The sequence below is a fragment of the Psammomys obesus genome, unplaced genomic scaffold, assembly GCF_907164565.1.
Source record: "Psammomys obesus unplaced genomic scaffold, mPsaObe1.curated_primary_1811, whole genome shotgun sequence".
Classification (NCBI taxonomy): Eukaryota; Metazoa; Chordata; class Mammalia; order Rodentia; family Muridae; genus Psammomys; species Psammomys obesus.
This window is the reverse complement of record NW_026596079.1, coordinates 29,048,756-29,071,673: the sequence shown is the minus strand read 5'-3', so window position 1 is coordinate 29,071,673 and position 22,918 is coordinate 29,048,756. Positions and strand designations below refer to the sequence as shown.

General features: G+C 35.6%; 1 protein-coding gene across 1 annotated transcript in view; it reads right to left on the bottom strand.

The window, feature by feature from the left end:
* The window catches only part of Csmd3 (CUB and Sushi multiple domains 3), a gene marked incomplete at its 5' end in the record, with an annotated part of 1,006,505 nt that overhangs the window by 397,124 nt on the left and 586,463 nt on the right, over window positions 1–22,918 (bottom strand). The window contains one exon of the mRNA XM_055626685.1: window positions 1,695–1,864. Coding sequence (XP_055482660.1) covers window positions 1,695–1,864 — 170 coding nt within the window. The remainder of the gene's footprint in view (window positions 1–1,694; window positions 1,865–22,918) is intronic.

Here is a 22,918-nt window from a genome sequence, read left to right as displayed (position 1 = left end):
ATAAGCTTCATCTGGTATGCAAATGTAATGGATAAATTTGAAGAATTACAAAGGGACATGGGGAGATTATTTTAGTAAGGGGTTGTGGTAACCAAGATTGGTAGGTATGAGGACATTTATCTCACAAACACATCATTAGTGCTACTTGTGTGATGTTGCCTCATGGCTACGTTGACATACCTCATCATGCATCAACGTATTTCTCCACTAGCTTAAAATAAATCACTACCTCAAGTCTATGTAAAAGCACTCAGTTAATTTTAGGATAGCAAGTATTATGTATTTGAGGTGCTGAGAAGCGGACTGATGGCCGCATGAATGATGAACGCAATCTGAGCTATCCTGCCAGCCAGAAAATATAAATAATTTAAACGAAAAAATCTGAACAGTAAATTGGAACTGGAAAGTTTTTATATAGTGAGCTTACGCTGGGCACAAACAAATCTGGAATGAATTTATTAACCCTAATTAAAATCTGTATTATATACGTTTATTGTACTTCAAAACTGTTTCCCTAAATCTTTACAATTCTTACACATTGCTTGTGTTAGAAAACTGCCATCTCCTATCAAATGATATGATTAAAAAAAAGTTAATAGTCACAGCTTTCACAAAATCCTTCTGCTGTCAACATCAACATGGGACGTGACTCTTTGCTTCAAATTTTGTAAAACTGCAAATATTTTTAGTTCCTTGTCCTCCTTAAGAAAATGTTGTGGATTAAAAAACATGAATCATTCTTTAAAATATTTAATATAATTTTATAGAAGTAATATTTTATAATATTATATGTATAATATATATTATAGGATCTTATATATAATATGAATGATAACTTATATTTTGTTTTAAGCTGTATATACAAAAACATTTGCATTGTAAAAATCAAATTGTTAACTATTCAAGAATTTTATTGAAAGACATGTTATATGTGTTCTTTAAAACGACATTTCATTATAGCAATATTTCTTTGTAAACAATACTAAATATTATGAATAAAGTATTTTTTCTGATTTATAGACATTGATTTGTTACGTTCAAATATATACAGAAGTGACTTGTACCAAAGGTTTTAAAGTTTTTACATAGTAAAATAACATAATGTCACTTAGTAGATATCAGTTAGAAGAAATAATTTTACTCAGTAGATATCAAAGTTAATACAGAAGCCATCACTTATTAACAATAGCAAAACTTGTGATATGAGACAAGTTACCATTATGCTTTTTCTTCTTCTTTTAAGATCTTTAAAAAAAATTATTTTATGTGCATTAGTGTGAAGTTGTCAGATCCCTTGGAATGGGCATTACAGACAGTTGTGAGCTGCTATGTAGGTGCTGGGAATTGAACCCAGGTCCTTTGGAAGAGCTGACAGTGCTCTTAATCACTGAGACATCACTCCAGCCCCCCCATTATGCTTTTTCTTAATGAAATAATAATTCCTATGTTATTTTAATACCTAATATTTATTGAATAAGGTATTTTATATTGGAAACAAATACTTAAATATTATAAAATTTATGATTCCTTATCATGAGAAGCACTGGAGGCAAAACATTCTGTTTAAAATAACAGCAGGAATGCTATTTATTAAAGGCTGAATGAACTTGTAATTTATTATATGTACTGTTTAATGTAAACGTATTTAGGGGAGAATACTTAATGATCAACATTCAGCACAGTGGTCCACTTACCTTAAGAACATCTCCCTGGGCTAAATGAAATGTTCTGGCTGAGATGTTGATGCCCTTTCCTGCTTGGACCTGGAGACTGTAAATGCATTCGTGGTTGTTTTCGTAGTTCAGTGGGTAATTTGGAGAAAGCAGAATCCCTTCGTTGTTTGTTGCAGATGCACCGCATTCAGCTGTAGCAGAAGCAGAATATTGAAGCACAGTTTAACAGAAGGCATTACCTTTTCCAAATCATCTTGTTTATGGGGTATGACTGCTTCGTCTTTTACGCAGATCCTAACAAAAGGTTTGGTGCAGAAAGGATTTGTGCTGTAGTGGACCAACATGTTCCTCAAGTGACTGAAGGGAAGACAGAGCTGCTGCTCTGGAGAACACTCCTACCTGTGGGAGTTTATAGTAGTTTTCATAGAAAATTAGGATAAAAAAGAGTATTAAAATGCAAAATATCTTCAAGAGATCACTTAACAATGTGGATATCGGATAAATTGGGTAAACTGATATTTTATGTAGAGATTTAGCTATTAATGGTATCTTCTTTACTTTTGCCTTTAAACATTTTGAATGATCCTTTCCTCCCAATAATCCACGTGCCTTTCTTTCAAGAAATTCAATAACAAATACTGTGTTTTTTAAAAATAATACAGTAGTTAAAATCTACCAACTCATATAATATATATTTGAGTCATACAACTTTTCTCAGCTTAACACATTTCCATAAAAGAGTATACAGAACTGCTGATCCCGTGGGTTGCCCATTTTAGGTGGCAAATTTGAGGAAATATGGAACTGAGATTTCTCAAGATATTAAACTAGAGAACCTGCAAAAATATTACAGAATCAAACAAGTCGGTACTTTAAATATATATTTTAGAAATATTTGCCTTGGGTTTTCTACTTTATCTAATTATTGACTCTATACCATAATTTAGGGTGGATTTCAATGTTCAAATATTTTAAATAAAGAGGCAAAAAAACAGCAAGCCATTATTGTCTATAAATAAGATTTTAAAATATTGATTTCTGGGAACAGTGTAAGATGAAGACAACAAGATGAAAAAGAATATACTGCTTTATTTTAAGTGCTTAAACATTAAAAATTAAATTAAAAACATACTAATGAAAAACTGAAACTGTCAAGAAGAGAAAGAAGCAGGTTAAATTAACAATATGTGAAATAATAAAAATGAAAGTTGAGTGTTTACAATCAACCAGCCATAAGGAGAGGCTTCTTCATAGAATTTTAGCAATGTGCTCAAAGCTAGAGACACAAAAACTGCTCTCTATATCTTTGTAATGAATTGCACTTCAGTGATATCTAAATGTATTCAAAGGGTAATAACCTTTTGTGTGCTGTTAATTCTGTACATTCCTAAAATCCCAGTAAGTTTACAAAGGATAAGATAACAAATCAAAACTTTAAAACCAACGTAGCAAGGTATTTGGTTTTTCTGAAATTAGATCACCTTTCAGGAAAGAGCTCTTTCTTAATTCTAGTGACTCAAGTAGAAATCTGTTCATCTTCTGGACCACTCTGAACTATGGAGAGCATGTATCTGTAGAGTACCATATAAAACCATGCATCCTCTGCTTAGAGAAGAAACAATGGCCATTTGAACCTATTTTGTTTCTCGATCTGATTTGTTAGAACCTTTGTTTGCTGATAGAGACCTAAAGTGTGTTTGTGTGTAGATGATCTACAGTATATACATTACCTAGAAGCATAAATTATAAGAAATATTTTACATGAAAAATATTGTTAATTTTATTTATTACTCAGGCTTGAGACTTTAATGACTTAGATTCAAAATTAGCCCCATTTTGCCATGGTTATATGGTTTGAATAAATTATTTATTAGTGTTATTATATTTTTATCTTATAATAAAATATATTTTTCACTAATATTATTATTGTTTACAATTTATTCACTTTGTATCTCAGTTATAGCCCCTTTTTTCATCTCCTCCCAGTCCCACTCCTTCTCCTTTTCCTCCCCTATAGCTCTCCCCTTGTCCACTTATAGGGAAAAACCTCCTCTGGTACTATCTGACCCTAGCCTATCATTAGGACTGGCTAAATCCTCTTCCTCTGCTGGCCGGCTAGGTCCCTCCACCAGTGATCAAGGAGCAGGCACCTGAGTTCCTATCAGTAAGTGTTTCTTCTCCCCTTGGGGAACCCACAGGAAGAGTGAGCTGTTTATAGGCTACATCAGAACAGGAGTTCTATATCCTCTCTATGCATGCTTGGTCTTCGGTTGATGCCTCAGTCTCTGCAGTTCCTGCTAGGCTCTGCTTTTTTCTTGGGCTTTGTTGGTCTCCTTGCTGGGCTCCTGTCCCTTCTGGGTCCTTTTGTTTTTCAATTTTTCCATAAGACTCCCTGAGCTCTGTCTAAAGACTGCCTGTGAATCTCTGCATCTGCATTGATCCCCTGCTGGGTGTTGTCTTTCAGAGACCATTTGTGGTAGGCTCCCATCCTGTCCTCTCTCTTCTATGGCTTCTGGTGTCTATCCTGTTTTCCCTTCTGAATGAGAATTAAGCATCTTCCCTAGGGTCCTCCTTGTTGTTTAGCTTCTTTAGGTCTGTAGATTTTAGTATATTTTTCCTATATTCTACATCTAATAACCACTTATAGTTGAGTATATACCATGTGTTTTTTTGCTTCTGGGATACCTCACTAAGGATAATTTTTTTCTAGTTCCATCCATTTGCCTGCAAGTGTCATGATTTCCTTGTTTGTAATAGCTGAGTGATATTCCCTTCATGTAAGAGTACCACAATTTCTGTATTCATTCTTCGGTTGAGGGACTTCCAGGCTGTTTCTAGAGTCTGGCTGTTAGGAATAAACCTGCTATGAACACCAATGAGCAAATGTCCTTGGTGAATGGTTGAACTTCTTTCAAATATATATGCCCAGGAGTGGTGTAGCTGGGTCTTGATGTAGCACTATTCCCAGTTTTCTGAGAAAGCAGATTGATTTCCAAAGTGGTTGTACAATTTTACATTCCCAACAGCAATGGAGGAGGATTCCCCTTTCTCAACATCCTCTCTATCATGTTTTGTCACTTGAGTTTTTTTACCTTAGCCATTCTGATGCATGTGAGATGGAATCTGAGAGTCATTTTGATTTGCATTTCCCTGATGACTAAGGATGTTGAGCATTTCTTTAAGTGTTTCTCCGCCATTTGATATTTCTTTGTTGAGAATTCTGTTTAGCTCTGAACCCCATTTTCTAATTGGATTATTTGGTTTGTTGCTGTTTAACTTCTTGAGTTCTTTATATATACTGGATATTAGCCCTCTGTCAGATAGAGGGATGTGAAGATCTTTTTCCCATCTGTAGGCTGTCGTTTTGTTTTGTTGACAGTGTCGTTTGCTTTACAGAAGCTTTTCAGTTTCAGAAGGTACCATCTATTGATTGGTGATCTTAGAGCCTGAGCTCTTGGTGCTCTCCAGGATTGTCTCCTGTGCCAATGTATTCATAGCAGTACTTTGTATGTTTGTCAATGTGCAAGTCATATTATATGTAAAAATATATCTCTATATCATGATATACATTATCCCAAATATTTAGTGCTTTAAAGCACAGAAAGCCCGATAAACTAATCATTATGGACATTATTTTAATTATAATATATGTATTTAGCTTCAAACCACATGCAATAGAAAAATAAAATGACGATGTTGGTGCGTTTTTCATGCCCTGAATTGAAGAACTATGCCAAAGCATAGAAGCATATTTATTTTTAAATTCAGAACAACAGTTTTAGTGGTAGCTGTTAGATAAATTATAAATTTCTTCTTTCTAAATGAACACTTAAGGCTGATAATTTAATTCATAAAAATTAATAATAAGGAATGACTTAATTTTGTGAATATTAAGGAAATATTTTATTAATAATATTTAATATATTAATTAAATATAAATGGTATTTGACCTTCACAGAATATACAAATTTTCAATAAAATTCTTATCCTAAAAGTTGCATTTGTTTATGATTTCTGTAGAAAATAAATTCTACTTATATATCATATCTATCATATTTTACTTTAAAATACATATTTAGAAATACATTTGACTTGCCTAATAAAACCTCACATGTTGATAAATATAGCCCAAGCTTCATTGGTGTAGAAGAGAGAGATGTTCTGACATCTGCTGATAAGCATGGCTGCTGGAGGGATAAGCTGACTAAGTGGCGAATCCCATTGAACTTCAATTTTTCTTGCTTACAGAAAAGTAGGCAAGCCTTTGCATCATTGATCTCCATTAGTCTGGCAGGAAAATCAGGACACAATCTGTTTGATATACACAGTCACATATTTTCAGTTGAATTAGCAAAATGATTTCTGACAATTTGGCTGGGAAAATTGGAAATACTTCTATGATTGGGAAAAGTTAGGCTTAGAAATTTTTGTTGTATTTAGCAGTCATTCGGTGTAAGATACATTACAATTTCTCAGATATTAATTATTTAATGAGGTACATTGAATTAAGCCTATTTATTTTTTAAAAATTTGATGGTGGACATGGCTACGTAAGCCACCCATGAACATGAGCATGATACTATCCTGACCCAGACACTTAACTCTTCGGTGTTTCCACCCAGAAATGGACAGAATATATCGTCTTCCAAGGCAAGGATCTCACTTTTAGCAGTAAGCTAGCAGCTAAGTTAGATCACTCTGCTAAAAATCAGACAGTTTAAGAGTACAGAGAGGAAAGCTTCAGGGAGGAATTTTGTTTTCATGACTACAGAGCATTGCAACGACAAGGCAATAAGTTGGTAGTACTTTCAAGAAACTGAAGAATTATGGTTCAGAGGACACAGGGATAGTTATATGATAAGAATAAAATCCATAAGGACATTAATTTTCATTGCAATGAAGGGTAAAGTAATTTTAGTTTTCTTTAGTCCAAAATGTATTTTTATCCAGTATTACTTTGTAAGAGCCTTAACACCATGGAAACCTTTTTCTCTGCAATGAGTTGATTATATACTTACAATGAAATGTAATTTTAGTTCATAGATGAAATGATCAAAACATGTTTCTTTTTATGGATTAAAATGCAACTCTCAGATTAAACAAAAATTTAATAAAGTTGACTAATGGGTCATATAAAGGACAGCAGAAGGAAGCAGAATTTCTCTTACATGTTTTTATTTTCTGCATGGAGTTTGTGCACAAGTCATATTGCGTGCATGTGGGAGTTAAAAAGACAACTTTCAGGAGGACCATTGGGTCTCCATTTCCACTCTGAAGACTCCAGAGTATGAACTCAGTCATCAGTCATCTGACTTGTCACACAGTCTTTACTTGCTAAGCCATGTTGTTTTATATTTGTTCATTTGTCTCTGCTTCTATATTATATTAGTATCAAGTGGTGCCATATGTAAATGCTACTTTGTATGTTGTGTGTGTGCTTGTGCATGTGTGTATGTGTTTTTATCTATCTATCTATCTATCTATCTATCTATCTATCTATCTATCTATCATCTATCTATCATCTATCTATCTATCTATCTATCTATCTATCTATCTATCTATCTATCTATTATTTATTTTGAATAGTTGGTTGTTTTTCCTGTTACTTTTGTAAAGGAATTCGGGGTTTCCCTATCAGGCAAGCAGTATAGCACTGTAGTTTGAATGAGAATCCACCCCATAGACTCATATGTTTGACTGAGTCTTCACAGTTGGTAAAACTGTTTTGGAAGGAATCAGAGGCATGATCTTGTTGAGAGAGGAGGTGTGTCCCTGCTGGGAGGCTTTGGAATTTCAAGAATCCAAGTAGTTCGGAGGTAGCTATCTCTCTCTGTTTTCTCTTCATGGAGAGGAGATAAGCGATCAGCAACTACTCAAGCACCATCGCCTGTCTGCCTGCTGTCATGCTCTCAGCCACAGTGGTAACAGACGGTAATTCTCTGTAGCCTGGTGCCCCAAATTAAATGTTTTCTTAATTGTTAGATCTATATCAGACATCTGTTTCCCCAAGGCGCTTAGAATATAATGGAAAAAATAGCTGATTAAAAGAAGGTTACAAAATTGTGTCTTTTCACAGGGCAGGGATGTTGGATTCATGAACTCACAGAGAGTGAGGTTGGATTCACAAGATCAAATCAGTCAATATGTGAGCATGAATTCAGGAGGGCTTTACAGGCACTGACCCTAGTTATAGAATTATTGGCCGTTTATGGATGTTGATGAAGGGAAATTTAGTTATTGTCAGGCCTGTTAACTGGAAGGATCTCTATAATTTAGTTGATGTTCCTACATTCATGAGCATATTGTCAACAACAATTAACCTCAGTGAGTTTAAATAAATAAATCAACAAATAAGCAAGCAAACAAAAAATAAGAAAGCATTAAGTTTAGAAGAGAATTTAGAAGAGAGGTTGTAGGAAGTGTAGAAGGTAAGGACTGAGACCTTGAGTGAACACATATATCAACTACATGTATGCAACTCTGAAAGTCTAAAAAAATGTATTGAATAATTCAATGTTTTTTCTTTATTATTATTTATTAAAATTCATTAACTTTGCACCCCAGCTGTAGCCCCTTCCGACATCTTTTTACAAGCCCACTCTCCTTCCCTATTCTCTTCCTATGTGCCTCCCCTAGTCCACTGATAGGGGAGGTCCTCCTCCCTTACCATCTGACACTAGCCTATCAAGTCTCATCATAACTGTACATATCCTCTTCTGTGGCCTATTTAGGCCTTCTCACCAAGGGGAAGTGATCAAAGGGCCGGCCACTGAGTCCATGTCAGAGACAGCTCCTTCTCCACTTACGAGAGAACCCACATGAGACTGAGCTGACTATGAGCTACAACTAAGCGAGTGGTCTAGGTCCTCTCCATGCATGGTCCTTGGGTGATAAATCAGTCTTGCAGGAGCCCAGATTTTTTGGCTCTGTTGGTATCCTTTTGGAGCTCATGTCCTCTCTAGTTCTTTCTATCTCCTGCTTCTTCCAAAATATTTCCTGTACTCTGCTCAACGTTTGGCTATGAGTCTCAGCATGTGCTTCAAAACCCTGCTGGGAGGAGTCTTTCAGAAGCCCCCTTTGGAAGGCTCCTGTCCTATTTCTTGTCTTCTACTTTTGTTTGCCCTTCTGAATGAAGATTAACCCTCTTCTCTAGGGTCTTCTTTGTGGTTTAGTTTCTTTAGGACTATAGACTTTAACATGTTTATCCTATATTTATGGCTAATATCCACTTAAAACTGTGTATATACCATACATGTCTCTCTATTTCTGGGTTACCTCAATGAGGATGATCATTTCTAATTCCTACCATTTGCCTGCAAATTTCATGATTTCCTTGTTTTCCATTGCTGAGTAGTATTCTATTGTGTAAATGTACCACAATTTCTATATCTATTCTTCAGTTAAGGAACATTTAGGTTGTTTCCAGATTCTGGCTATTATGAATAAAGCTGCTGTGAACATAGTTAAGCAAATGTCTTTTTGTAGGGTTGAGCATCTTTTGGATATATGTCCATAAGTGGTATAGCTAGATCTTGAGGTAACACTATTCCTAATTTTCTGAGAAAGTACCAGCTTGATTTCCAAAGTGGCTGTACAAGTTTATATTCCCAACAACAATGGAGGAGGGTTCTTTCTTCACAACCTGTCAAGAATGTGTTGTCACTTGAGTTTTTATTTTCTTAAATTAGTTAGTTAAAAATTATTACAATTTATTCACTTTGTATCCCCTCTGTAGCCCCTTCCCTTTTCTCCTCCTATTCCTGTTCACCTTCCCTCTCTCCCGCTATGCCCTTTCGCTAGTCCCTTGATAGGGGTGGACCTCCTTCCCTTCTATATGACCCTAACATATCAGGTCTCATCAGAGCTAGCTGAATCATTTTCCCCTATGGCCTGGAAAGGCTGCACCCCACAAGGGGGAGGAAAACAAAGAGCTAGTCACTGAGTTCCTGTCAGAGACAACCCCTGATACCTTTACTAGAGAATCCACTTAAAAACTGAGCTGTTTGTGGGCTTCTCAGCATGGGGTCTAGGTCCTTTCTCTTCAAGGTTCTTGGTTTCAGTATTGGTCTCTGTAGGACCCCCTGGGCCCTGGGTTTTTGGCTATGTTGCTCTCCTTGTGGAGTTCCTGTCCTGTCCAGGTCTTTCTATGTCCCCCGTCTTCCATAAGATTTCCTGTATTCTTGCCAAAGTTTGGCTATGAGTTTCAGTATCTCCTTCAATACCCTGGAGGCTAGAATCTTTCAGAGGTACCTGAAGAAGTTTCCTGTCCTGTTCCTTGTCTTCTCCTGCTTCCAATGTCTACCGTGTTTGCCCTTCTGTGTGAGTTTTCAGCCTCTTCCCTAGGTTTAGGTTTTTTAGGAATACAGATTTTAGTATGTTTATCCCATATTATGTGGTTAATATATACTTAAAAGTGAGTATATACCATATCTGTTTTCTGATTTTGGGTTACCTCACTCAGGACGATCTTTTTTTAGTTCTCACCATTTGCCTGCAAATTTCAAGATTTCTTTGTTTTTAATTGCAAGGTAATATTCTTTGGCAATTACAAACAAACCAGTTACTTAAGTTTTTGGTGTTAGCCATGCTGATGGGTGTAATGTGGAATCTCAGGGTCCTTTTGTTTTGTATTTCTCAGATGACTAAGGACATTAAGCATTTCTTTAAGTGTTTCTATGCCATTTGATATTCCTCTGTTGATAATTTTCTGTTTAGCTTTGTATGCCATTGTTTAATTGTATTACTTGGTTTGTTGATGTTTAACTTCTTGAGTTCTTTATGTATTCTGGATATTAGCTCTCTCTCAGATGTTGGTTTGGCAAAGCTCTTTTCTCACTCTGTAGGCTGTCGTTTTGTCCTGACGATAGTGTCCTTTGCTTCACAGAAGCTTTTCAGTTTCAGGAGGTTGTTGCTCTTAGAGCCTGCGCTGTTGGTGTTCTGTTCAGGAAGTTGTCTCCTGTGCCAATGAGATCTAGGCTCTTTCCCACTCTTTCTTCTAGTAGATTTAGTGTGTCTGATTTTATGTTGAGGTCAAAAAAGAACACCTCTCAGTTCATGATTGCTTTCATGTGAAAAGTATGAGCTAGCTCTGTTAAGTGCCAGTTTTCCTCAGCAGCCATGGTAGAATCTGCGGGAAAAAATGACCCAAATCTTCCCTTGTTTATAATACTGTAGCTGATTTGATTGAATGAAAGAAAGAGATGGAAGTTACAAAACCATACCAAAACAAATGAAACACTGTGGAATTTAGTAATAGTAATTTTTGTACTAAGTCTTCCAGGGTCATAATCCATGAGCTATGTGGGTTGCTCTACCTCAAATCACTAAGTAACCCAAAGAGAAAAATCAGTTGGAGCATATACTTTCAGTCCTCTATAGACTAAAAAAACTTAGCAGACATATAAACAACATTGCATCTGACAGTTCCAGGATACATATACATTTCTCCAGGGCACATTGAGAGTTCTCCAGGATCAATCAAATACTAGGTTCAAAAACGTTTTAGCAAATGTTGAATATTTATAAACTTATCATTTTATTTTCTGGAGAAAGCATTCAGTAAAAATTAACATACTTTTATGACTTAAATAAAAATAGCAACAACCACAAATTTCTTCATTCATTATGCATAGAAATATCATAACTGAATAAAATTAAACTCAGTCAATGACTGACTAACAGCATAAAACTAAAAATCAGTAATAGAATTAAATCATGAAAATTTACTAATACATGAGAATTAAACATATTTGTAATAGTCACTAAATGGTGAGACCAAAAAGAATTTTAATATTTTTCCTAAATATTCTAAATATTTAGATAATATTTAATTGCATATATATATTCACATTTTCACTATGGATTTATTTATACATAGTCTAATTTGATATATCTTGGCTATGATAAACACTGAGGAAGAAACATAAACTGAAGGCATCTTTTCCATATACTGATTTTACTGGCATTATGTATATACATAGGAGAAGGCTCGCTAGATCATATGTTGGTTCTGTTTTTAGGAACATCCATATTGTTTTTCAGGAAGGCTGTACTGATTTGCATTCACACCAGCAGTGTGTAGGTGTTCCCTTGCTCTATATTCTCACAAACATTTGTTATGTTCTGTCATTTTGATAATATTTTTGTTTTTGGTGACAGTTGCAAAATTCTGTGATCATACTATTGGAACATATTCTGTGAGTGAGTGGTATCACATTTAAATCATGTCCAATAACCTGCTTAAAAATATCTCATTGGACCAAAATCAGAAGGATTCAGATACATCCATACATACGTATGTACACACACATATACACACACACATATATATATACACATATGTTAAGGGATATATGTGTATATATATATATACACTATATATATATTAAGGGATGTATATATATAATATATGTATGTATATATCCCTTAATATATATATAATATATATATACACATATATCCCTTAATATATACATATATATCCCTTAATCTAGATGAGCAATACATATATGCATATATAGATCATAGATAAATAGATAGATAGATGATAGATAGATAGATAGATAGATAGATAGATAGATAGATAGATAAAAATATAGAGAACTAGACAAAGAGAGAATGGAGAATAGATAAAAAAGACTATATTACTGAAAATATTTTTATAAACTATAATTAGCAAATTAGTATCAGTGAATAAAAAACTAGGTCTAGTGTTAACAATGAGAAGTAAATAGGCATGATAAGAGCAGAAATACATTAAATAGGCAATGGAGAAATGAAAATGAATCAACAAAGTTAAGGGTTGCATTTTATAATATAAAATTTTGACAGAACTTCTGCTAAACTGAGTAATTGAGAAAAACCTCATATAAAACATTTTTTTAAGAACCAGATGTATATTGCAACAGTTAGCACAGAAACATGATAATACTATAATAAATACATTTGAAAAACAACAAAGGTAAAGAAATGTGTGTTACTTATATAAACATTGCTAAAACTTACTGTAAAGAAGCATAAATCTAGGGCAGCCTGGTGGTGCACACCTTTGATTCCAGCACTTGAGAGGCAGAGGAGGTGGACCTCGGTGTTTGAGGCCATCCTGGTCTACATAGTAAATTTCACTCTCTTCCTAAGTTATTGTAAGCTGCGTCACACTGACACTAAAACAAACTCAAAGCTGGCTGCACAGTTTACCTTAAGACACGATCCCTATCAAACTCATGGCTTTTGACGTTTAGATGCCCTCGACCTCCACATGCCGCTCTCCTACAAGTCTAGTACTGTTTGTTGTCAGCAGCACATATGCGATGATTTGTGTTCTCGTTACAGATGCTAGTTAACGAAATTAAATTCAGAAGGTGTCTTGGATGAGACTGCATTCAAAATGTACAATTTGTCAGGGTTAAAAAATAAACTTTCACTTAAGCAGCAAAAGTATAAGCATTTAGAATATACCATCCTGCATTAAAATGTTGTAGTCATGTTAGTTACAATAACAGGGATTCTTCTGTATAGCAGGGATCTTGCTTTTGTGGGGAGTAGATAGAAATCAGCACATAGATCCCATGGTAATTTGTTATGTGATGCACTGAAGTTGGAGGGGCATTATGAATAGAAAAATCCGTTTTATCTGTGAATGTTTATCTTCAGCCACAGAGAATAAGAAACAAACTGATTTTGAAGCAAAAATCTGCCATATTAATTGATGTTTTTTAAAATTTTTATTAATTACAGTTTACTCACTTTGTATCCCACCTGTAGCTCCTTCTCTCTTCCCCTCCCAATCCCATCCTCCCTCCCTCTTCTCCACCCATGCCCTTCCCCCAGTCCACTGATAGGGGATGTCCTCCTCCCCTTCCATCTAATCCTAGTCTAGCCTAGTCTCATCAGGACTGACTGCATTGTCTTCCTCTGTGGCCTGTTACAGCTGCACCCCCCTGAGATGGAGGTGATCAAAGAGCAGGCTAAGTTCATGTCAGAGACAGTCCCTTTTCCCATTACTAGGGAACCCACTTGGACACTGAACTGCCATGGGCTACATCTGAGCAGGGGTTCTAGGTTATCTCCGTGAATGGTACTTGGTTAGAGTATCAGTCTTAGAAAAGACTCCTGTGCCCAGATTTTTTTGGTTCTGTTCCTCTCCTTATGGAGTTCCTGTCTTCTCCAGGTCTTACTATCTCCCACATCTTTCATAAGATTCCCTGCACTCTTCCCAAAGTTTGGCAATAAGTCTCAGCATCTGCTTTGATACCCTGCTGGGTAGAGTCTTTTAGAGGTCCTCTGTGGTAGGTTCCTGTCCTATTCCCTGTTTTCTCCCTCTTCTGATGTTCATCCTTTTTGCCTTCCTTAATGTGGATTGAGCATCTGACCAGAGTCCTCCTTGATTAGCTTCTTTAGGTGTACAGATTTTAGTATGTTTATCCTATGTCATATGTCTAATATCCACTTATGAGTGAGTATATACACTGTGTGTCTTTCTGTTTCTGGGATACCTCATGTATTAATTAATTTTAGCATTACATTTTTATCTTATGGGACCCAAGTTTTCACATTCTTAATATCCCATTAACAAATCAAAACACAGTTTTTCCAAAGACTCTTACAGTGCTTAGTTGAGTGTTTATTACAGAAGTAAGGCTGCTGCTTCTCTAATAAGCTGCATGTGAAAAGCTTTTACCCAGAAGGTATGAGTGTCCCCAAAGCCATATAGAAGGATCACACTTCTTCTAATCTTCCCTGACCTAAACATTGTGGCATCTCTTTGGCAGAGCTCAATAGACTAGGTGGTCGAAGAGTGGCTGTACACTCTTCTGAAGACCCTTCCCAAGCCCTCCATGAATGGGTTTAAACACTCATCAAGACTAGCTTGGATTATCATTTTCAAGTAGGTACCGCTGAGCCCTCAGCCTGTCAAGTTTTCAAGAATGTTTATGAATGACAAATGGGATGTTGAGGGGTGACTAGCAAGCCTTTGGATATTCTTCACTAATTGAGGTCTAAACTTTCCAGAATATATAACTGATTAGTGTGTTCAAATGAGTCATTTGGTCATAGCCGGGGAATTTTGCTATATAAATTAACTTGTAATAATAAAATCATAACTGTGGTCATTTGTGATTAAATTTTCTTTCTCAAAGAAAAAGAGAGAGAGATTCATGAAGTTGAAAGACTTTCTTTTTTTTTCAGTTTTATTTATTTATTTATTTATTTTTAATTATTATTATTTTTTTATTATTTTTTTTCTTTTTAGTTACATTTTGTTAACTCTGTGTCCCAGCTGTATCCCGCTCCCTCATTCCCTCCCCAACCCCACACTCCCTCCCTGGTCTCCTCCCTGCCCCTTTCCAAGTCCACTGATAGGGGAGGACCTCCTCCCCTTTCATCTGACTCTGTTTTATCAGGTATCTTCAGGGCTGGCTGCAAAGTCCTCCTCTGTGGCCTAACAGTTTTCCAAAGTAAGGGGAACATGGACTATTTCTAACAGGATCTCAAGGGCAGGCTGTTTGACCCCCCCTTCCCGGGGAGGAGCAGTCTGTTGAAAGACTTTCTAACTGTTTCAGTCCATGAAAACTTGTGTCTCAAAGTTTCTCTAAGAATGCCTCACCAAAATTTCATGATACAAACTTTACAAGCTTTGCATCCATGAGATTCTGCTGTACTGAGTAATTAATGTGCTATACTTGTGCATGCATATGCCACAATCTGCTCATATTCATAAGACAAAGAAACTACTCTATTTTCATGTCTCTTTGCGACCACCTTTTCCCCTGTCTCCATGAGAAGTAGTCAAAGGCTCCCCAATAGCTATCCTTCACATACATGCACTTCTTGACGTTATCCTTCTTTAGTAATACTTGTTTTCAAAAGGTGCTCTACTGAGTTAATAAGGCAATAGTGGCTTTCTCTCTATATATATATAATATAAAGGTAAACATTGCTGCAGTGGCACATGCTTTTAAACCCAGTACTCAGGAGGCAGAGGCAGAGGCAGGTGAATCTCTATGAGTTCAAGGTCATCCTGGTCTACACAGTGAATCCAGGACAGCTAGTGCTACATAAGTAATTCTGTCTTGAATAATCAAAATTAATTGAAAGAAAAAGAAAAGGTAAGCATGGAGCTGATGAGCTAAGAATTTTTAATTCAATGATTTTCAAACTTAATGGAAAATTACTCTATACCTTTAATTCTTTAAAAGCACATAAATTTAAATTGATTTACTATTAAAATGATTTATACATGTGAGACATTTATGATGCTATTTGGTACTGAAAAGTAAGAATTTGAACATTAGGAGTATTAAAGTGTACCAAACCTCAAAGCATGCTCTTTGATGAAACAGAATAAAACATTTACTGAGAGTTTAGATAACCGTGATTTTAAAAAATATTTTGGAGTCTTAAATTACATATTTAAACTAATAAAAGTGAATTCTGATTACTGACCTACAGCAAATTAAACTGCTAAATAGAAAAGCTGTATTTTGTGAATAAGTTACGCTAAAATTGGAAAGTCATAAAACCACCATTTTATTGCCCTGAGATCATGCAAAATGTAGCATACCAAATTCTATAATAAAACACATGAACTTGAACTGTTAAAGCCCATAGTGGATAAGATTAATTTAGGTGCTTTGAACCATGACAGTATAGTATTTGACAAAAAGTTAAACAAATATGGGATTTTGTTCCCAAGAGTTAGCCTGGTGATGAAACCTGAATATATTTTTCAAAATGCCATTTTATACGCCTATACTTGTAGTCATGAAACTAGTGAACCTACAAATTTTAATTGAGTGTTTGTTGATCTTTCTAGATTGTTAAGATAGCACAGTAATTGGTACCTAGAAGCCTGCAGGAATCTATCTTAACTCAAAGGAAAAGAGGGTAAAAGAAAACACTGAGAGTTACTTTTGGCAATATATATATACATATATATATATATATATATATATATATCATTCAATAAATAATGTAAGTACTAACTAAAAGTATCTATAACAGGTAATCACTAAGCCTGATCCTTAAAGGTAAAATAATATACTATTAATCATACTATATGTCATACAGAAGTTCTGGGTTCTGGAGCAGTGTTATAGGCATATATCTAAATTTCTTAGGAAGAGTTTTTTTGTTACACCCAAAATACAACAAATGGGAAGTAAAAATATCATTCTTTGATGTGAATTATATCTGTAAAAATATTTACATGAATTACATATTTTGTTTTCACTGACAATCCCTGAAATTGAATAAGGAAAATTGTAATTATCTGCTAATTTAATTTTCAAAGTAGAAATGTTCTTGTACTGTGGTCATGAAGCTTGTGGTAGCCTTTAAATGGAAATGCATGAAATATTCACATTTATTATCTGGAGATACAATCCAACAAAGTATTAGAGAAGTCATAATATTTGGTTTTTTATTTGGATTCTAACTATGGAATCTTGTTCAAGTTTCTTAATGTCATATGTCTTCAGGTATACAAGAAACATCATTATTTTAGGTAATTTGTGATTGTTGTAAAATTAAATTAATTAGCAAGTATAACTGTTTTGCAACAGAAAAAGAAAGTGCTATGTACTAAATATATGTTACTATCTTAGTTCATATACATGTCCAAGAGATATGGATACTTTCAATAGTATTTTTATTTGAAAGATAAACTCATTTATGACATAATATACAAAATTAGAAAATACCAGTGTTACATCTTCCTAGAAAACTGCCTACCCCTTCTATAAGATAATAAACTGTAAACATTTGATGAATGCTCAATTTAAGATAATTGAATTAAAGCCTTTATGTCATTGTCAAGTGTTCAAGGAATTTACAAGCAATGGAATAGCTTGTATATACACAATAAAATATAAAATATACAAGAATCACAAATGAAGCCAAATAGGTTGTCTTGACACATTGGGGGATTTACATGGTAAAACAATGACACATGCATTAAGACAATTTATTAATTGCACAGGGAAGAAACACAACTGGCATAATATCAGCTCTAAGCATCTCTGGCACTACAGGATTATAGCTACAGGAGGACAGAAGGCTTTTGACATATGAAAAGATACAAAAAAGAGTGGTCTAGCCCAACCCAATGGACAGACCCAATGTTACAAATTGAAAGAAAGGAAACACCATTTCGTTTTAAAGGTATGTTTTATTCTACTCCTAAATAAAACTGCTGGAAAGTCCTGTGCTAACCGGGTAGTAGGATGGTGAATGACAAAAGGGCCAAAGAGTGCTCACTCGGCTGTTTGTCTATCCTTATTTTAGATGGTTCCCTGGGACATGCTGCTCACAGTTGGTGAGATTTCCAAACCAGTCTCACACACATGATCTTGAAAAAATGCACCAGGTTATCTGGGTACACACAGCACAGTATTTTTCCAAACATTTATCTTTTTGAAAATTCAAGACTAATGCATATGCAAGATCTTCATCACGAAATAATATAGCTGATGTGTAGTTGGGGAAGATGTAGGTGGTTGGGTTTTACTATATATAAATTTTAGCTTCCATGTTCCAGGATAAAAAGAAAACCTACTGCCTTACATTTAAAAATATCTATTCAGGCAAAACATCCCCACCTATGATATAATAGAAAGTAGGTCCTTTTATTTTTCATATATTGTATATATATTATTACTTCTCAAAATAGCCTCTGGCCTAGACTATTACTGAAGTGTAATGGGGACTATCACTAACAAAAATTTAAAATATGAGTAGGTTTTTTTTCATTATTGGTAGATTATGGGTAAACATGTCTGGGGCGGGGAGGGACAACCCTCAGTAGCTAAAAATATTCAGGTTTTGTGAGTAAAGAACACAGCATTTTGAATCTGAAATTATATCCGCAAATAAAGAATCTTTCTTTTGTTTTTCAAATAAGTTATCCTATTATGATGCTTGAAGATGAGAAACTGAGAATTTCAAGTTACCTTACAAATAAATTCCAGAACAAAGAACTCTCTTTCCTGGGATTCAGCCAGATTTTCTTGAGCAGTTCTGCTTAAGTCTTAGACAATAAGCAATTACATCTTGCCTCTTAAAGAAGAGTTGAGCATAGTAACACCATTTAGACTTGCTTTGAAAGAAGTCGTTTTGATTAACTTAGACATATGCCCCTCGGCGCCTGAAGGGTGCTGCAGCTTTGCTAGTACGCTGCTTACAGTAAACGTTTTATGACTAACTATTTAAAAATAAAGACAAACAAAATATACTTGCATTTTTACAACTTGTTTTTCCACACATTTTTTGCTTACAATACCTTTATCTCTTCTTCAATTTTAAGTTATTGAAACCAGTGTACTACACAAGTTGGTTTCATGGAGATAACTTAAAACTCAGACTCAGACAGAACCTCTAACTTGAACTCAAGTCTTGCCTCTCTGTCATTTACTCATAACAAGAATGTGGTTGAAAAATAAGTAACTCAAGAAACTATTTACCACCTAAGTTAGGAATAATAAGAAAAATAAACTCTCAACAAATGAATGTTTGAGATTATTGAGAATAATATTATGGAAAAAGATAAAAATGCTCCCCTGAATTAAAAAAAAATCAATACAACCATTGTTCTACTGTGCAAAATATGTAGCATGTACTAAAATTCAAACTATTGAAAAGTCACTATTTTATGAAAAGTGCTTCCGTATTTAAGAGGATTATACAGAATTATTTTATTTGAAACTCAATAAAAACAATTATTTTATTTGAGATAACTGAAAGTTATCTCAAATTGAAATGTAACAAGTTAAAACAGGATTGAAAGAGAAAGAGGACTGGAAATACAGTATGACTAACTACAGAACAGAAACATATTTTAAGGATTTCTCAGACACTTAGGAATAGTGCTTCCTCAAGATCCAGCTATTGCACTCCTAGGCATATATCCAAAATATGCTCAAGTATACAACAAGGACATTTGTTCAACCATGCTTGTATTAGCTTTATTTTTAATAGCCATAACGTGGAAAAAACCCAGATGTTCCTTAATTCCATTCCTAAGGAATGGATACAGAAACTGTGTTATATATACACAATGGAATTCTACTCAGCCATTAAAAATAAGGAAATCATGAATTCTGCAGGCAAAAGGTGGGAACTAGAAAAGATCACCCTGAACGAGGTGTCCCAGAAACAGAAAGACACACAGGGTATACACTCACTTATAAGTGGATATGAGACATATAATGTAGGATAAACATACTAAAATCTGTACACCGAAAGAAACTAAGCAAGAAGGAGGACCACAGGTAAGATGATCAATCCTGACTCAGAAAGACATATAGGATGGACATAGGAAGAGGGAGAAAACAGGGAATAGGACAGGAGCCTACCACAGAGGGCCACTGAAAGGCTCTACCCAGCAGGGTTTCAAAGCAGATGCTGAGGCTCATAGGCAAACTTTGGGCAGAGTGCAGGGAATCATATGAAAGAAGGAGGAGATAGAAACACCTGGAGGGGACAGGAGCTCCACAACGAGAGCAACAGAACCAAGAAATTTGGGCACAGGGGCTTTTTCTGAGACTGATACTCGAAACAAACACCATTCATGAAGATAACCTAGAACTCCTGCTCAGATGTAGCCCATGGCAGCTCAGTGTCCAATAGGGACTGTCTCTGACATGAACTCAGTGGATGGTTCTTTGATCACTTCCCCCTGATGGGGTAACAGCCTTACCAGGCCACAGAGGAATACAATGCAGCCAGTCCTGATGAGTCCTGATAAGCTTGGATCAGATGGAAGGGGAGGAGGACCTCTCCTATCGGTGGACTTGGAGAGGGGAATGGAAGAAGATGAGGGAGGAAGAGTGGGATAGGGAGGGAATGAGTGAGAGGGCTACAGCTGGGATACAAAGCAAATAAACTATAATTAATATAAAAAATAAAACTTTAAAAAAGAATTTGGATGAGGGAGGGAGTTGCAGAAGGGATACAACGTCAATAAATTAAAATAAATAAATAAATATTAAAAAAGACCAAAAAAAAAAAAAAAAAGAATTTGTATTATCTACACCGTAACAACGTTCACCTCAGTTAGAATATGAGATTATTTATTTTGGAAGAAAATATGAGTGATTATATCTCTGAAACACATATATAGGTTACCCCAAATTCTGTGTTTCAATATGGTAAGAATTTGGTGAAATTATAAAGCAATAGTAAGGAAAAAAAAAAGTCATAAATCACGGTATGAAGCTGCCCTTGACAAGAAATTGACAGCCTACTCTTTGATCATTTTTCCCTTCCAGAGGTGCCTTGCCAGGCCAAAGGGGAAGATGATGTGCTCAGTCATGAGAGGACTGATGAGCTGGGGTGAGGAGCTCTCCTTTTCTGAAGAATAATGGAGAAGGGATGAGGGAAGAGAAAATGGGACACAGAGGAGAAGAGAGAGGGAGCCATTGTTGAGATGTAAATTGAATAAATAAAGAAATTAATTAATCAAACACACAGTAAAAGATCTTGCAGATTTTGACACTATCATTTGTTCATGAAAAGGGTGAGTCAATTCTTCCACAAACAGAATATTGATCAGAATCAAGCTAGGCAAGACATGCAATAGGAAGAAAACCAGATAGGCTGCCTGCACAGCTCTTCTTCTTCTATTTCCCTAGACCCAATCCTCTATCTCATCCTCAGCTCTGCACCAGAACACCGATGGCAGTCTTCTCTGTCGCGTTTCCCCATCTCCTGTTGATCCCATAGATCTTCCCCTTCTAAATTTCTTTCCCCGACTAGTTGGTTTGTCCCAATCTCCAATTCTAGCAGTCTTCCTTCTTCTTGGATCCCATCCTTAATGGATCACAAATATATTCTCTTCCGACCTTTATTCCCCTAATTCATCCCCGTATCCCAGCCACCAATACCAGCACACACTCCCTGTGAACACACCAGCTAAGCAGACCGGGAAGAGAGGTAAGCTAACTGAAGACCTTCATCCCTAGCTCCTCTCCCCAAGTTCAATCCCTACTCTCACCCCTACCTCAGCGACAGAACACCTGCTGCAGCCTTCCTTAAGCCTCTGCCACATTTCCTGTGGACCAGACAGAACTTTTCCTGGTTCTCTCTTGTTGCTTTATCCCAACCATGAATTACAGCAAACACTCTCTGGTAACCATACATATCATTCCTGTCAGGGAAGCAGGTATGCTGTCTGCAGATCTTCTCTTCTTCTGTTTCTAGAGTTTAGATCCAACTGCCAATCTCATCCTCAGTGCTTTAACAGATCCTCTGGGATGACCTTTTTCCACTGTCTGTAGTTACCAATGACATGAAATTAGCACCTCCTGGCTGAACACTCTATGAGCCTCCCACCCATGAAAGCCTTCAGATCTGTAACCTAATGTCATTCTTGAGTGTCAGCTCCAAATATCTAAAAACATATTTTATCTGAAAGCCCAGTATCTATAACTTTCATGTCCAAAGAAAATTTCTTACTAGGCAACACATGGGCATCACATTCTCCAAAAAATCCATAAAGGAAACAGAAACCAAGGAACAAAACATCCACCCAATGAAGACAAATCTGGAAGTCAGTACCTATTCCTATTATCATCTGGGATTCCAATACCAGATGTCTAGAAGCCCGCATTAAAATATAATCAATAACAGCCAGGGCACAGAATCTTCCCTAGCCTATCCAGCTGTCTTTCCACAGCAAGCCCTGAATATTCCAATATAGCTAAAATACAGGAAAAATGTAGAACCTCAAAACATACTTTATGACTATAATAGAGTTTCTTAAGGTAGAAATAAATAAACCCTTTAAATAAATCCAAGAAAACACAAGCAAACAGCATTTACCCTAACACAAAAGAATAAACCTTCTTCTACAAACCTCATGGAACTTTCTTCATAACCGACCACATACTCAATCACAAAACAAGTCTCAGCAGATAAAAAAAAAAAAGTGCAATGACTTCCTGCATCCTATCAGATCATCTCAGATTAATAATGGATATTAACAGAAACAAAAATGACAGAAAGCTTACTACCTCAAGGAAACTGAACTCTATCCTGAATGAAAAATAGGGCCAGAGAGAAATAGAGAATGAAATTAAATACTTCGTAGAAATCAATGAAAATGCATGCATCAAATACTTCAAATCATGGGATACAATGAAAATGAGGCTAATTAACAACATTAAGCATCTACATTAAAGACTGGAGTGATTACATACTAGAAACTTAACAGCATATCTGAAAGCTGGATAACAAAAATAAGACATCAC